At 38.1% G+C, this 17,034-nt stretch overlaps 1 protein-coding gene across 1 annotated transcript in view; it reads right to left on the minus strand.

The window, feature by feature from the left end:
• LOC131034103 (F-box protein At1g70590) overlaps window positions 1–16,526 on the minus strand; it is an 82,200-nt gene extending 65,674 nt beyond the window's left edge. The window contains exons 1-2 of the mRNA XM_057965479.2: window positions 15,899–16,526; window positions 15,718–15,811 (exon numbers count right to left, since the gene is read on the minus strand). Of these exons, the coding sequence (XP_057821462.2) occupies window positions 15,718–15,811; window positions 15,899–16,264 (460 nt within the window). The 5' untranslated portion in view covers window positions 16,265–16,526. The remainder of the gene's footprint in view (window positions 1–15,717; window positions 15,812–15,898) is intronic.
• Between the last annotated feature and the right edge of the window lie 508 nt (window positions 16,527–17,034).

The raw sequence follows: 17,034 nt of genomic DNA on the forward strand, positions 1-17,034 counted from the left end.
TTTCTCTTATTCCTATTTTCTAGGCCTAGTAGCCCTAGAGCACCTATTAGCCCTACCTTCGCGGTTTTTGTTCAATTGCTCAAAAAACTTCCAAAATACCTCCCAAAACCTTTAGTGATCCGGATATCCTTTTGGACAAACTTTTAGGTTCAGTAGGGTAGGCTGTCTGGTACGTCTGTACAGGTACGAACCCCAAAAATGGCTCTTTTTGAGGGTTTGAGAGTTAATAATCTTTTCCAATAGGGTTTATTGGTTTCTACACCCTGTCACACCTCCCTGCTTCTACTGAGACTCCAATAGGCTTCTTTCTTTCATGCCAAACACTTGGCACATCCACATTTTATCTTCCTTGCAAGCAATGACAAAAATGACAGTCATATCCCTAGTAGTGCTATGGCAGAGCTCGCCTAGGATATGATGGCAAAAGGCTTCCAAGCAACCTCCAGGACATTACAAAGAATATGTACACTATATATAGGCTCCATGACTTGAATCCCAAGGGCCATCGAACAAACACAATGGGATTTCAAGTTGGAACCATGTCTAGGGTCTTAAACCCTTGCTCAGACTGAGAGCAGCGCAGTAGAAGACAATTTGTAATCTAAACCTACACTAAGAAAGAATAATATCACTTCCTGAGCAACACAACAACATATACTAAACCACCATGAAAGGACAGTACCAAGATCAGATCATCTGGTACGGACTGCTATTACCAAAATGACAAAATCTTATGCAAAAACCTGAAAAATTGCCTTCAAATATTATTCAAAGTTTGATCATGGAACTTCCAACCCATTTACAATCATTGCAAAAGCATTTTAAATGCCTCCTTGCTCATAACCAACCCCCCATCGATTTCCTAACCACCGATTTGATCAATTTTAAAAAGTTGCAAAAAGTTGTCAAGCAACAATGACAACTTTTGCTCCATTTTGCATTTTTGCAACTTATGCATTTCTATTCACTCTAAACCCCCTAGGATGGTTCCCTAACATCAAACTAACATGACCAAATGCCTAATGAGGCCTTAAAAGAGTTTTACACTATTTTGCAAAATAATGCCATTTTTGGCTTACAAGGGCACATTGGCCAAAACTGAGAAAACAAACAAACCTTTTTGACAAACACACTTCAAATAACTCCAAAACACACTTGTGGACCTATCAACAGTCCATTATTCATTTATTGATCCCAAACATGATCACTCACTCCAAAATTTTGAAAAATGCATCAATAAAACTAGGTAAAACTAGGTGCTCCTGCACCATATAGCTCTTCATTAACGTCACCATGTAGGAAGGTCGTCTTGACATCCAACTAGTCAAGTTCAAGATCCCAAGCTGCAGCCAAACCCAAAACAGTCCAAATTGTAGTCATTCGCACAACTGGGTAGAAAATCTCATTAAAATCGATGCCCTTCTGTTGATCATACCCCTTGACAACCAATCTGGCACGTTAACGTTTCTGACTTGCATCCTCCTCTTTCAACTTGTATACCCAACGATTCTTCAAGGGTCTTCGATTAGGCGGAAGTGGCACCAAGTCCCAAGTGTTATTAGCTTGCAACGAGCTCATCTCATCTTGCATCGCCTCTTCCCATTTTAAAGAATCAATTGTCTGGCAAGCCTGTTTATAATTAATCGGTTCTGTCTAATCAGCAACCAAAGATTCGGGGTACTCTGCTAATAACAACTCATAATCTGAAAACTTAGATGGAGGGCTTCTCTGTCTTGTAGACCTTCATAATTGATTAGTGCCCAAGTTTTCAAGATTGTCTTGGCTCGGTCCCTGTGAATGAGTGATGTTTTCCCCTGTATGTGAAATATCCATTTCTACGCATGAAGGCTTATCTGAAATATCCATTTCGTATTGTTGTGCACCTCCGTATTGTTGTGCATCAATATGGTTGTGCATCAACATTCTGTTGTGCATCGAAAGGTTTGGGTTGTCCATGTTGAACATGTGGACCCAACGACAGCTCCTCAACCATGGCCTGTGAATTGGAATGAAGCCCGATTTTGTTTGGGCTGTGCAAGGAGGAAACACGTGGTGTCATAGTTCCTAATTCAGCTCCACGCCCCCTAGCATGTTGGACACTATCATCACCGGCAAGGGAGATGTCAATATCGTGATTAGAGCGATGGCCATTATGTTGTTCAAATCCACAGCGATAATTGGTGACCAGGGAGCAAGAAGAATCGGGGAAAAGAGGGAAGTGTGTAGAAGTTACTTCCCTTCCTTCACCATAAGCAGTAGAATCTGGAAATAATGACTGTGAGGTAAATTGGGATGAAGAGACAGGTTATAAAACAAAGGTAGGAGAAACAAGGATACTGGATGTCTCCTAGAAGAAACCTGTTCGACCTTTCCATTATTGCATAGGTCAACTAAAGGTATATATTCAACTGTGGGACTGTCATGTTCTTTCAAACTAGGAAACACTGCCTCATTAAAGGTAACATCTCTGCTACAAAGTATTTTCTTGTCAACCGGATCCCATAATCTGAACCCATATTGATTTTCACCATATCCCACAAAAACGCAACGCTTCGATTTGGGGTCCAATTTTGTTCGCTACTCTTTGGGAATAAGCGCAAATGCTTCACAACCAAACAGACGGAGATGAGTGTAGGAAATCCGCATGCCCAACCATTCCTCCTCCGGAGTGCCAAAATCCAAGCAAGAAGAGGGACTCCGTTGTGTTACAAGCTTCTACCCAAAACTCTTTCACAAGTCCAGCATTGGAAAGCATGCACCGTGCTTTCTCCAAAATCGTTCTATTTAACCTCTTTGCTGCTCCATTCTCTTGAGGGGTAAACGAGACGATTTTAATTCTTCGAACACCATTGTTAGCACAAAAAGAATCGAATTCTAAGGAGCAAAATTCTCCTCCATTATCGGTTTGCAAACACTTAATGTTATGTCTACTCTAATTTTCAACTAGTGCTTTGAAAATTTTGAATTTACTAAATACTTCAGATTTCCTATTAATCATGAAAATCCAAACCTTCCTAGTGCAATCATCAAGAAATGTTACAAAATAATTTGCACCACCAAGAGAGGTTACCTCCGTCAGTCCAAAAACATCCGAATAAACAAGCTCCAAAGGTGAAGTGCTCTTCTCACGACCCATCTTCAAGAAGCTGACCCTCTTTTGCTTGCCATAAAGGCAATGGTGAAAAAAATCCAAATCCACGGATTTTAAACCCGGTAATTGATCTCTTTTTACCATCACCTCAAGTCCTTTCTTGCTCATATGTCCGAGCCTTCGATGCCAAAGCTCGGTTTCGTTGTCCGCCATCGCCATAGCAGCTCCCACTTGAGAGTCATTATCAAAAACATAAAAGTTGCCCACCTTGTTCCCTTTGGTAATCAGCAAGGATCCTTTGGTTATTTTCTAAGTTACCGGTTCGGGTTCGGGCACCGGTTCGGGTTCGAAGAACCCGGTACGCCAGTACGGCAAAATTTTGAAAAGGGGTTTGGGTTCGTTTGGGTTCGTTAGTACAAAAACATGTAAATTATATATATATGCATCCTATAAGCATGAATTAAGATTAGCATGTCACATAGCATCATATAAACAACAAAACCAACATAAACTTGTAATCATAGCATCATGATCATACCATAACAGCATCATATGCATCAAGTTTAATATCAAAATGATAAAATATTCAAGTATCATTGTTTCAACTTTCAACAATTTAAAGTTTGATCATCAAATGGATTCTCTAATGGGGGTTTGGGGCAGCGCCCCCAGCGGGATCAAGGGGCAGAGCCCCTTGCGGGGTCGAGGGGCAGCGCCCCTCGCAGGGTCCTGGGGCAGCGCCCAGGGCGCGCTCCCTGTTTGCGGTACAGGGTGGGGTCGAGGGGCAGTGCCCCCACCGCCAACACCAAATTACAACCTTCAAACCCACACGGAACTCCATGGCGTGCATCAATTTTCTATTTTTTTAAGACGTCAGGAACAAGGCCAAAGAAGTCAAAATTCTGATCAAGGTGCAATCTTCCGTACAAGAATTGTGTTTTTTGACTTGTTCTTTCATACAGACTTGTGCTTCTCTCTTGGTTGTACGATGCATAGGTGTGTGGCTTGAGACATATGGTCATTTTAATTTTTTATGTGGTCGAATTCAAAAAATAAATAAATTTTGCAAAAAAAAAATCCATTTTTGGGCTGTCAGACCCCTGGGTTCGACTTGAGTCCTCTTGGGTTCGACCTTGGGTCCTCTTGGGTTCGCCCTGGTTCGAACCAGGCCTGTGAACCACGAACCCTGTCTGAACCACAAGTGAACCGGACCCAAACCCTGAACCAAGACCGTACCGGACCAGTACCAGGGGTCTAGGGAGCCGAACCCGGTAACTCAGGTTATTTTCCATGTATCTAAAGAGAAGATTATATTGCAGCCTTGAGTAAATAATTGGCTTACGGAAATCAGATTTCTCTTAAGTTTTGGGACATGTCTCACATCTTGTAACAACCATTTACCTCCATTCTTTAATTGCAACAAAACATCACCCCTACCAACGATGTCACATGACTTATTATCCCCTAAATAAACTTTCCCAAACTATCCCTTTTGATAGTTTACAAAGGCCTCCATACAAGAGGTAGCGTGAAAAGAGGCTCTGGAGTCTAAAACCCAAGAACTTGAAGTAGTATCACTTGTGGATAAAATTAAAACACTATCATCCTTGTCAAAAACAGCATTAGCCTCATTGTCTCTTACCTTCTCTTGAGCCTTTTTATAAGAATGACAATTCCTTTTGGTGTGGCCAGCCTTGCCACAAAACCAACACTTGCCAAATCTGCCTCTTGATTTTGACCTCTTAGCAGATTTTGATCGTCTATGATGATAATTTTTGCCTCTATTATGACTCCTTCCTCTATTCTCGGTATTCACGACCGTAAGAGCTTCACCAAATGACCCCTCATCGTTCTTTCTTCTCATATCTTCGCTCAGAAGAGTAGCCGCGACATCATCAAAGACCAGCTTGTTCTTGCCGGATACCGAAGTGCTCACAGCTGTTACAACTCCATCCCAGCTGCTTGGTAAAGAGCATAACAAGAGAACAGCTTTGTTCTCATCGTCTTGAGTCATTCCTACAGAATTCGCTTGGCTGATCAAAGTGTTGAATTCATTGATATGATTCGCCACGATACCTCCTTCTTTCATCTTGAGTTTATATAACTTCTTCATGATGAATACTTTATTCACAGCTGAAGCCATAGCATACATAGATGTAAGCTTGTCCCAAACTTCTTTTGTTGTAGATTCAGCTGTGACATTAAAAAGGACATTATTGGACAGCGAAAGAAAAATCGTTACTCTAGCCTTCTTATCTAATTTTTCCCAGTCTTCATCAGCCATTGTGGATGGCTTCTTCGCTTTCCCTTCAAGAGCAAGTGAGAGGTCTTGCTTTATTAGCAAGGACTCCATCTGCACTTTCCACAAGCCAAAGTTCTGACTAGAGAACTTCTCGATTTTAGCTTCTTCCATTTCTCAGGAATTCAATCGCCGAATTCCAACCAGCAGCTTTAACCTGCTCTGATACCAATTGTGAAGTATGGAAGAGCGAAAACAAAAATAGAAAACCAGAACAAAATATACAAAACAATCAGACACCAGAATTTATCGTGGTTCACCAAATGGCTACATCCACACTGAGTAGAGGAATCTTTTATTATATCAAAACTGTTTTTATACAATCACACAGCAACAACATATATAAGACATATCATATACGCATAAACTGAAGAGACAGCAATTGGAAGGAAAATAGAAGTGTCTGTTGGCCTTCAAACTTAACATGCTTAATATATGATATTCAATATTTTTTTTAATGCAGAATTTAATAGTAATATTAATATAAACTGCTTGATTTCATATAAAGTGGCAGGCATGTCAGATCTGTCTGCCCTTACAACCACTAGTATAATTGATGCTTTTGTTAGGCAGTGGTGGTAATATTAATTTATATAATAAGTAATTAATAAATAGGCAACTAATAAAGATATAAATGATTTATAGTATAAATTATAGTTCATTTATTGGTTTATTTACATGTTCAAATCAGAATAAGGATTTTATATATATATATATATATACACACATAATGTCTAAATCATACATATAAAAATATTAGATTTAGTTCATGTTAAGATGGAATTGCTTTCTAATCAATCTAGTTTAAGTTATAAGTATATATAAATTGATTAATTATGGTTAAAATAGATCAAATCCTAGTAGGGGACATTACAGCTACATGGGCGAGTTAGTAGATTTTACAGCATCCTAAGTTGCAATTGCTTGAAAAACAAGCAATCCTGGAGAGAAAGTACTGTCATGTCCCCTTCTTACACCTAGCTCAATGTAAGTTTTCCATTAGCCTATTTCAGGGGTTCCCATAGGCTAAGTGGATGTGGTTAGGGGACTCGGTGTCTCGAGGTGAACTCTTTCAGTGATTTTCAGTGTCTCCGAAAAGTTTACTATTTTTGGCATGCTGCTATTTTTAGCACTTGGCCACGGTCTCAATTCCTTTCTCGGTTCAGTGCGATGTGTTTCAGTTGGTCTTGGTGAATTTTTATTGTTTTCAGAAGAGTTGTATTTTTATTTCATTCACTAAGTGTTATGAAGTGCTTTTAAAACATTCCCCCTTGGTCTAGTAACACAACCTTCTTTTTTAAGAGGGGCCATTTAAGAGAAGGAAATATATATAAATTTTATGAGTTTTTATTACTTGCCCAAGGGACCGTCTAGGGGTTATAAGGAGACAAAAGTAAAATAAAATATTTTATTTGTGAGCTCATAAAAAGTTCAAACTTCTCTAGGGATTTAAAGTTTCGATTTTGGACAGAAAAGGTTTCAAACCAAAGGATGGCCTATAAATACATGTTTTGAGCTCTCATTTCTATATGCTTGCTTTGACAAAAACCCTCTACTGCTGGTTGGAGGACAAAAACCCTCTACTGGTTAGCTGGTTTCAGTGGTGAGAGACCCACCCTAGCTGGTTAGATTTACAGTTATCAATTCTTACATTGATTTTGTCTTGAAAGGATGATTTTGGTGTTGAAATAATGAGGATATTCTCAATCTTTTGATGTGGGTATGAGGTTTTTGGATGTGGTGTGTGGTTTTGTTAGTGTGGTGTGAGTTTTGAGTAGATTAGTTCTTTTTTCTGAGCGCTGGAGTTAATTTTCAGAAATCTGGAAGTGCCTTTTCTTAGTAGCTGAAGCAAACTTCGTTTAATATCTCCTGAATATTGAAGGCTATCATTCTGGATATGTTTTAGTTGGATTCTTCTATTGTGGGTGCCATCTTTAAAGCTATCATTTGTAAGATTTCATGAAGAACTGAATTTTCTATGCTAAATCGCCCCTAGAACTGGGCACCTCTTCCTTGTTACTTTGTGGGTTTTGGGTAGAAGAGATTCCAAAGCAATCTGGGCATTTGAAACAGGTCTACCTGTTAAAGATAAAACCAAAAAGGTAAGACACAGAAATCTGAAACTTAGAAAATCTCACAAGAACAAGATACACAGAATTTTATCCTGGGAAAACCCTCCACCTAAAGGTGAAAAACCCAGCCACACCAAAAATCAACCTTTATTATTGGCACAAATCTGATACAATGCTTTCACTTTGACAATCAACAATATAAACCAAAAACTTCTGAAAATGATGGCTTCTACCATATATATGACATATAATCTTTCTATAATATAAAAGGATCACACATAAATTGAATACACAGACAATATGGAAAGACCGATGAAGATGCAACGATTCTGAAGAAGATATCGTTTCTCAAAAAACAACTACTCTACGAATAATCATCAACACATATATATAAATTGTCCTTCTTAAGAATTTCATCGCTCACACCGACAACCTGCAAAAACACTCCTCTTAAAGAAGAACAAGTTCACGAAATAGATAACTCGAGATGGAGAAAGGCGGAAAGCTAAGACGTCATAAACTCGGCGACAGTTACAAAGAAAACCGTAACTCCTCCCGCACCGACATGAGCCACATAGACAAAGACACAAATGAACACCGACGAAAGCGACAAGGATGAAGACACGAAAGAATCTCTTCCCGGAAGGAATACAAAGAGAATAGGAGAAGAACCGACGGAGACACGAAGCATTCAAAGGTGCGCAATCAAGAAGAGTGGAGACAGATATGAAAAGAAGCGCTGCCAGCAAGGACGCAGAACAGTGACGGTGAAAAGCTACATAGAAGAAACCGGCAGATCACAAGGAAGACGAACAACTGAAGACAATAGCACAACCATCGCAGGTAAATAAAATCTCCTACAGCGTACACAAACATTAACACTACCTTGGATGTTAATACTGCTGTTTGCAAAAAGAGATTGCTGGAGCAGTTTGGAGCAGCTGATAATAGATATTATCATTTCAAGAAATCGCCCTTGACTATCTATTGCTCACATTGGTGTTGGAAAAAAACATTTCTAAGCATTTCCCTTCGATTGAAAACATTATCAGGTTTGCATTATTATTTAAAAATCAGATTGTATTGCTTTGAATGAGTTTATGATGATTGTATGAAGACTTGTTGTAACCAGCTCATTGTTTTCTATATCATGTTGCATATGTTTAAAGCTATATGAATAATTTTATAATGAATGCAAACCTGAAAGTACAACAGCAAACTCTTCTCATTGAAAAAACATTGCAAACATATTCTTTTCAACAACAAAAATCAGGGGTGGGACATTACAACATGTGATGTGGTATTCATAAATTTGAATTTCCAGTCATTTAAGTATAAATCGGACTTCTGTTTGCAGTCATTTCAGATTTAGGGGCACTTCAAAACCTGTTTTTATCTCTTTATCAAAAATATCTACCAAAAATTTTGTGATATTAATTTCAAGATGAATTCTAATATTTATTATTGTGTTTTGTTCTTGACAAGATCCTCTTTTAACGAATATTAAATGATCAGTGATAGTTGCAAAAACTATATGGCACGTGATACAATTCTATCTCACTGGTACGGTAACCAAGCTGCAAGTCAATATTTCCTAAGAACAATTTCCGCTTAGCTAAAAAAAATTCATTTCTAAGCAGGGTTTGATATGCATGTCAAAGCCAAAATGTTCGCTTTGGTAAAGACATGGATTTCTTCTCTTGGTGCAAAGGCACAAAAATTAGCTTCTACAACAATGCCTACTTAGTTTAGGAGAGTTAAAGATTTTTCACAAGGTTTCAATGTATGTTTAAGCCAAAAATGTTCACTTTTGTAAATATGTAGATTTTTCTCTTGGAGCAAAGATGTTATCTTTTTTTGCATTTAAAAAGCAATATTTCCCAAGTACCCTTGTTGCTCAATTGATGCATCTTTCTTTTTCTTTGGTGAAGGATAAAATCAATTTCTTAAGAAAATTACATGTTTTGGATTAATAACAGGTTCAAAATAAAATTTAAAAATAAAATGCTAGACAAATTTGTATATGGGGTCGAAGCTATCAGCAATTCAAACCCTAGTTAAATTTCTTGAATATGTAAGTGTCATAAAATAAATAGATGGATGGAAGGAAGAAAAAACAAAGGGAGATTGTTATTTTATGGCTCATATTTTGTCTTGTTTATTTTGAAGCAATGTGGCTAGAAAGGATATCAAGAACACAGTCTTCTATTTATTTCAAAGTTTTGTTTTCTGCATGTTACAAATTAGTTTGCTTTTTATCTCATGGTATCTTTGATGGTGATCCTATTAAGGGGCAAAAGGACCCCATTCTAAACCCTTCGAGCTAATGGTGCAAACTATGGAGGAGGCACAAAAGGATTACATAGCTTAAGTGGACATAATGCTGAGTTTAAAACCCAATCTGCTATGGTTAGTTACATTTCCTGGCTTGTTAGTTTGGCACTTTCACAAATGTCCCTTTTGCGTTGCCAATACCTTAGAAGATCTAACATGCCCAAAAATCCTATTGAACCTTATCACATTAATTTTTGTCAATAACTGAAACTGTTTATTAAAAAAATTAATCAAACAAAATTATCAGTCAGCATAATTGTAGATACCTCGGACTGTCAACACAAGCCAAGAAAGAACACAAATATCTTAGATTGTAGTTCATAAATTCTTTCTTTTGGAACTCCTAAATTCTAGCCTATAATCTATGGTTCAAAGTGTCTTTTAAACAAGGGATGTTTCAAATTGCAAAAAAATACTTCATGCCAGAAGGCAACAAAGGCCAAAAGTACAGTTAATTGCTGATGTGCTTGAATTTGTTATTTTTACAGTTTATAATATTAGCAGGAACTTCTTAGTTCAACTCCCACTCTCATTTGCAGCTACCGTCTGTAGCAAATGTCAAGTTCTAGCCCAACATCTTGGTGCAGTCCTAACTTTTCAGATCTTGAATTAGCATTTTCATTTGATAAAGAAGAATTATAGATATAAGAAGAATAGATGTAAAATGCATCCAATAAATGCAACTATGTAAAGGAAATTTTGGGGATGTTATGACCTTGATTTTCAAAAGCCTTGTTGGTGAACTAGTCTTGATTGAATAATGAAAAGCATATAGATAGGTTGCAAAGACTATAAGTATAAAAATGAGCAAAGAAAAAAGGTAATTACTGTCAATTGAATAAGAAAAAACCACAGATTCAATATCAGTCTTTTAGGAATTGGTTGCAAACAGTATAGGCCAAAAAATGGACCAAGAAAAGGGTGATTAATGTCAAATGACTAAGGAAAATAATGGCAGGATAATACCTGATTTATTTTGTTTGTGCTTTTTCTATGTGGTTATCATTTTGATAGTTAATAAAAATTACACAACCCTTTGAGAATCTTTAAGACATTAATGAATGGTGTCTAAGATTAAAATCATCCTGCAATTCAATAATGATCTAGCTAACTAATATATTTCTAGGCCCCGCAACACTAAGAGAGTTGGTAGATTCACAATGTTCGGTTTGAAACCATTTTTTTTCCAGGAGTTAAAATACAAAAGGGTACAAATTATAACAATATATCCATACAAGGGTGTTCCCATATTTCATACCTAATGTGTTGGCTAGGCCATGACCTAAGAGAACTTTTTCTCATTTAGATTTTACTAACAAGAACCCTTGGACTACTCTTTGTGTTAGCAAATTCAAGAGAGTAAGAGTTTACGTCTTCATCTTGGCAATTGGATATATACATTTTATTAGTAAGAAACAGGGCAATAACTAAGGAACTTGAGTATGTATCCAAAGCAATGATCCATGAGGACACAATCCCTAGGGGCCCAAGTGACATCCCTGAAGTCTCAAGGGTTTGGGGACTTAAAGAGGGCATCCCCTTTCTTCAGTACTGTAGCCTGGTTCAGTTGATTCAACAAAACTAAAAAAGGTAACTTTTTATAGAAGAAAATGATAAAAATCCCTACAAGCTAAAAGGGGAGGAGGGATAGTAATTGGAAATTGAGAAAACTGTAGTTAATTTTTTTAAATGACAGCGGCTATTAATATGTTTAAGTTATTTTTATAGCCAGCCCCCTACTGTCCCAAAATTTCGTTGAAAAATTCTGCCATGCCAAAAACCACATCTCTGTGTCCTAGAAACTCACACGAAAACTGGTCCAAAGCCATCCATTACACACACATTTAACATGATATTTATCTTTGAATGAATGAAGAAATTTTAATGACGTCCACGAGACCCAACAGTCTAAGGGACCGAGAACCAAAATTAGCCCATGTTCAAGCTCCTTTCCATGTTGTTTCTTCTCTTATAAATCTTGAATAAGAAACTTCTTGTTTTGTGAAGCCTGGTCTCTTCAAAAAGTTCACTCAAACTGTCCACCTTTAACTCCTCAAATTGACTGCGGAGATCCTCATATGTTGTACACTCCTTGATGAAATGTCATTCTGTTTCCACCTCTCTCTTGCAACAAAAAATGCACATCCTCTCTTCCCACTCTTCTTTGGGCACCTTCCACCTGCCAATTTCACATCTCAAATGATGAGAACCAGTACTCAGCTGAGCACATAAAATTTTGGCCTTTGAGCTGATCGTAGATCTCAAATAGGCTTTTTCATCATGTTTCCAAGAATGGTTAAATGCTTTGATATAATATGTTTTTTTCCTACCTAATTGTTTTGTCCACATGGCATCCCTAAATTTTTCCAGTACCCACTTTTTAATCTCCTCTTTAGTGCTAGGACATCCATGCATATTTATGTCCCACTTGTTCATCCACCTGTTGATTTGTTTCTTCCATGTCTTCTTCCTACATTTTAGCCCCTCCTCAACAATCATTTTGGGCCAGCGGTGCTTATCCATATTTTCTCTCTTTTTTAAGTAGCATAACAACCAAATTACCGCCAAAGCGTCAATTAGGAACATACCAGCTTCTACTAGAAGAATCTCATAAGGTATAGTTGATTTGACTTTGAGACTGCTAGTAATCAGATGCTTTTGGATTCTTTCTATCTGTCGCCACTTGTGGTTTGACATGCTATTCCCCCAAACTTCACATCCGTAAAGAATAACTGGCACTACTAACAAGACGAAAAGAGTTTTCTTAGTCTTCCAATCCCACAACTCAGCTTTCCTACATCTGTTCTGAAGAAGATATTAGGCTTTCCATCCTCCTTGAATCCTCTTTGATCTACATGTCTCCCAATTGAGCCTATAGTGAAAATCAATTTCTAGGTATTTGTATTCCACTACTACCTCCAAGGGGTTGCCCTCAAAAATAAAATTAACTTGTTGCTTCTTCCTTTTCAATGAAAAGAACGTGACTTTGGTTTTGCTGGTATTCACTTGCATCCCAACCTCCTGACAAAAGAGTTCAAGAGCCTTCAAATGTTCTCTCAAACCTTGTGCTGATTTTGCAATAAGAATAAGGTCATCAGCATATAGGAACAACTTTACCACGTATCTCGCCAGCTGGATACATTCCCCATTGGTATTGTTTAACACAAAGTTTTAAAACTCGGACTCGCTACGGACTCGGCAAACCAAAAAATTGGACTCGGACTTGGACTCGTGAAAGACTTGCGAAAGACTTGGCAAGGACTCGGCAAAAAAAAAACCGTAGTTTTACAAAAAAACATAAAGAAATTAATGCATTTAGAGAACATAAGAGCCATAATTGAAACATTACACGTGTCATATGATCTCCAAACACTCAATATTTGATATTTCATCATTCATACTCATGGTTTCAAACTTTAAAATGTATAATAGAAGCATAAGTTTATAAATGTTTACAAAATTACATATAATGATAGGTCTAGATCTTGAGGGAGAGAGGAGAGACTAAGATAGAGAGTGGTAGAGAGAGGGGATAGAGGAAGAGTGATAGGGAGATAGATAGGTCTTAAATTCGAGGCAAATAAAGTGAGTGAGATAGAGAGGGCGAGAGAATGTTAATAGTCTCGCCTACTGATTACTGAAATTTGACTAAGTCTAAAAATTTAAAAGATCTTCTAAAACCTAGAATTTGCATTATAATTCCTAGATATCTGAAACCACTCTCAAACATCCTGCCAATATATACATGAAATATAACTTAAAGTATAAGTTACTTAATGTTATATTTCATGTATATATTCTGATGAAGAGAATGAGAGTGACTTGAAAAAAAAGATTTAGATAACTTTTTCACTTGTTTTCTGGGTTGCACGAGTCTAATCAAAAGACTTGCGAGTCCAAGTGAAAGACTCGCGTGAGTCAATTTGAAACACTCGCGAGTCTTTCAAAAAGACTCGCCAGGACTCGCGAGTCCATGGCGAGTCGACTCATGGCGCCACTAGACTCACGAGTCCATAGCGAGTCCGTGGCGAGTCCATGAGTCTTAAAACTATGGTTTAACCACTCTTCAAGCTTGTCAATATATAAATCGAACAATGTGGGAGATAAAAGGCAACCCTATTTGACCCCAATGTCACTACCAAAGCATTCAAACATACCCTCTTTAGTTCTGATTTTGGCTTTAACCTGCTCTTAAAGTTTGTGGACAGCAGCTCTAAACTCCTCTAATACCCTATGTTCTTCCATTCTATGCCAAAGCTTGTCCCTAGGGATAGTGTCGAAAGCCTTTTTGAAATCAACAAAACAGCAAAATGCTGCAAAATGCTTCTTCCCCTTGCCTGTCCCAATCTTTTTCAATGAAGTGCCTTAAAGTAATGCAGTGATCAACGGTGGAGTGTTTATTAAGCCGGAAACCAGCCTGACCTCTTTCCCTCTTTCCCTCTTTCCCTCTTTTTCTGCCCATTTGTTTATTCTACGCTCTATCATGCTCCCAAAAAGCTTCCCAAAGAGAGGGTTGACCATAATAGTACGGTAATTTGAGGGGTTATTAATGTCCCCACTTTTGTGAAGAGGAATGACGACACTGGTTGTCCATTCAATCGGAAAAATGTTTTGAGTAACACCATTAGAGACCTTCGTGATATGTGGAGCTAGGAGACCCACTCCCCACTTTAAAAAGAAATCTTGTAAACCATCAATATCTTGTGCTTTACCACTTGTCAAATTCCTTATACCTTGCTTGATGTCTATTACTGAAAAAAGCTCAGCTGAAGTTTCAATTGTGGGTGGGTTATTTTTCACATTTGTTCGTTCATATAGGAGTTTCGCATATTCTAACCACTGGGCATCAGTGATGTTATTTTCTATTTGTTTCCTCTCGGTTTGTAGTTCCATCCAAAATCCTTTGGGATTATGTTTCCCCAAAGTGATTAATTCCTTCCTCCTTGAGATTACAGAACTTTCTTTTTGAGATTTTATCAATTGTTTGTATATTCTCTTGTTTAGATCGCTTACATACTTTCAAAGCCTTGTGAATTAATGGGATCAGCTTGCTGCTGCAAACATACTCTTTTTCTCTCTTCTTCCCCTTGCTTTCTACACTGTTTTTTGCTGACTATAGGTGCTTTTCCAGGGCAGCTTTGAATAGCTCATGGTTTTCTTGATTTATAAGTATTTTTCCTTGTTTATTCCTTGTTTAACAACCTTCCTGTGACATTGTTGAATCTGCTCTACATGCAGGTCCGTAGCTTTTATGCCGATTTTAATACAAAGAAGCATATGATCAGAGTTCAGCTCTATGGGGCAGCTCTGAATATTGAAGTTCATCAACCTGGAAATAGAGTTCAGAAATAAATGTTTCTCTGGTAGCCAGCATAAAATAAATCCTTACACATGAAGACTGTATCCGCGATTGGTTTCCTTTCAGTTAATGAAATGGTATCGGCTTGCTATAAGTTAATGTAATGTAAATTTGCAATTTTGTACATAAATTTCGTTTGCATCCCTTCAAGTGGAATTATTAGTTTGACTAGATGTCGTCGTTTGATGGATAAGACCTTTTTAGATGTAGTTATGCCAGTATGATTTTGTTCATTGCAAATTTGAGTGTGTAGCGCACTTTTGCATTATCTTCGTTGACAACTTCAGCTAACTGAAACGTGTTGACAGGTAAATTGCTTCAAGGGAAGCAAAATTCATATTATTAGCGCAAGTTTGCGTAGAGGGGATGCTTCGATATTAATGATAAGCATGAGGTTTTCACAATCCACAACAAATCAAGAGTGTAAAGTTTCTGGTGAAACCGTGTATTAATCTTGAAAAACGTTGAAGATCACACTCGATGAAGATTCGATCTTTGCATACAGCCCCTAATTATGCAAGGAGGAGACGTGTGTGTTGAATTGGAGGAAAACTGAGTGTACCTTGCAAGTACGAAAGACCGAGATTGCATTGTCCTGCGGCATCTCCAAGGTCGGCAGCTGCTCTGTAGAGCTCTATTCCTTGCTCTTTCCTGCCCTGCGCAACAAAAGACACAGCAGGCGGGGCTTATTCTATGTGTCGACAAGTAGAGATACTAGAGAGAGAAGCAATAAGGTGCATTACCATCTCCCAAAGGAGAAGGCCTGCGTCGACCATGGCAGCGGAGGAGCCCTTGCGAGCGGCGTTGAGGAAAGAATGAAGGGCTTTGTCCCTGTTTTGGGAAACCCCACTCGTACCATGCTTGAACCGCTTCCCCCACCGCACCATCACCATGGCCTCCCTCAGTGGCGCCAGCGCCTCATTCCAGGCGCGGCATACCAAGCTCACCGACCGCAAATCCCCGCCCCTCAGCCTCGCCGCTATTCTCCGCACCACATCCAACGGCAGTGCCGCTACCTCACTCTCCTCATCCTCCTCCTCCCTCCTCTGTCTAGGGGGAGGAGCGTACCTCTTACGCCCCGAAGCACAGGGCCTGCTACGATGCTCCATTACCAATTTTACCTATAATGCTCCATCACCTACCTATAATGCCAACAATTCTCAATTCTAATTATACCATTTGCGTTTCCCTTGCGTCCTCTATTTGCACCTCTCCTCTGCTTTCATCTGTGTCAAGTTTGTCCGACGTTCCCCAAATTGGGGATCCCCGCTACTTATTCAATCATACCATTTCGGGAGCTTCTTTGCTGTACAAGTTCCAATGGAGGAAAATTTTGGGAAAGAAAAAAAATCGAAGGACCGCAAATGGCAATTTGTTTGGGTTTTAACTGCCTTTATTTATTTGTTAGTGCTTGGACAAACGCTACCTAATCAGTTTGAATTTAAAATCTTCTTCGAGGGGTTCCCCTACAAGTACCAATCAGTTTGAATTTAAAATTATCATGGTTCTTGGAGGGTTTTCATGGAATTACTTAACTAGCGCTTGTATCAATTGAAGGTGCAATGGTTAGTCGATAGTAATATATGCTGAAGTTTTAGAGTTCTAAATATTTTTTATGGCATATAATTTTTTTTATCAAATGTCTTTGTGAAATTGTGTTGGAAAACTTGAATGAAATCATACAAATAAAGGTCCAAACAAAAGGTAAGCTACATATCTTATATGTACAATGTGGAGGCATTTTGAATGCTTGCTACATATCCTATATGTACAATGTGAAGCATTCCACAATGCATGAAATCAATCATAATATATTATACTTTTAAAAGCCCTATAAATATAATTTTTTTCATTCCTTGAGCTCTCTCTCATCCACGTT

Source organism: Cryptomeria japonica, chromosome 10, assembly GCF_030272615.1.
Source record: "Cryptomeria japonica chromosome 10, Sugi_1.0, whole genome shotgun sequence".
In the NCBI taxonomy this organism is placed as follows: domain Eukaryota; kingdom Viridiplantae; phylum Streptophyta; class Pinopsida; order Cupressales; family Cupressaceae; genus Cryptomeria; species Cryptomeria japonica.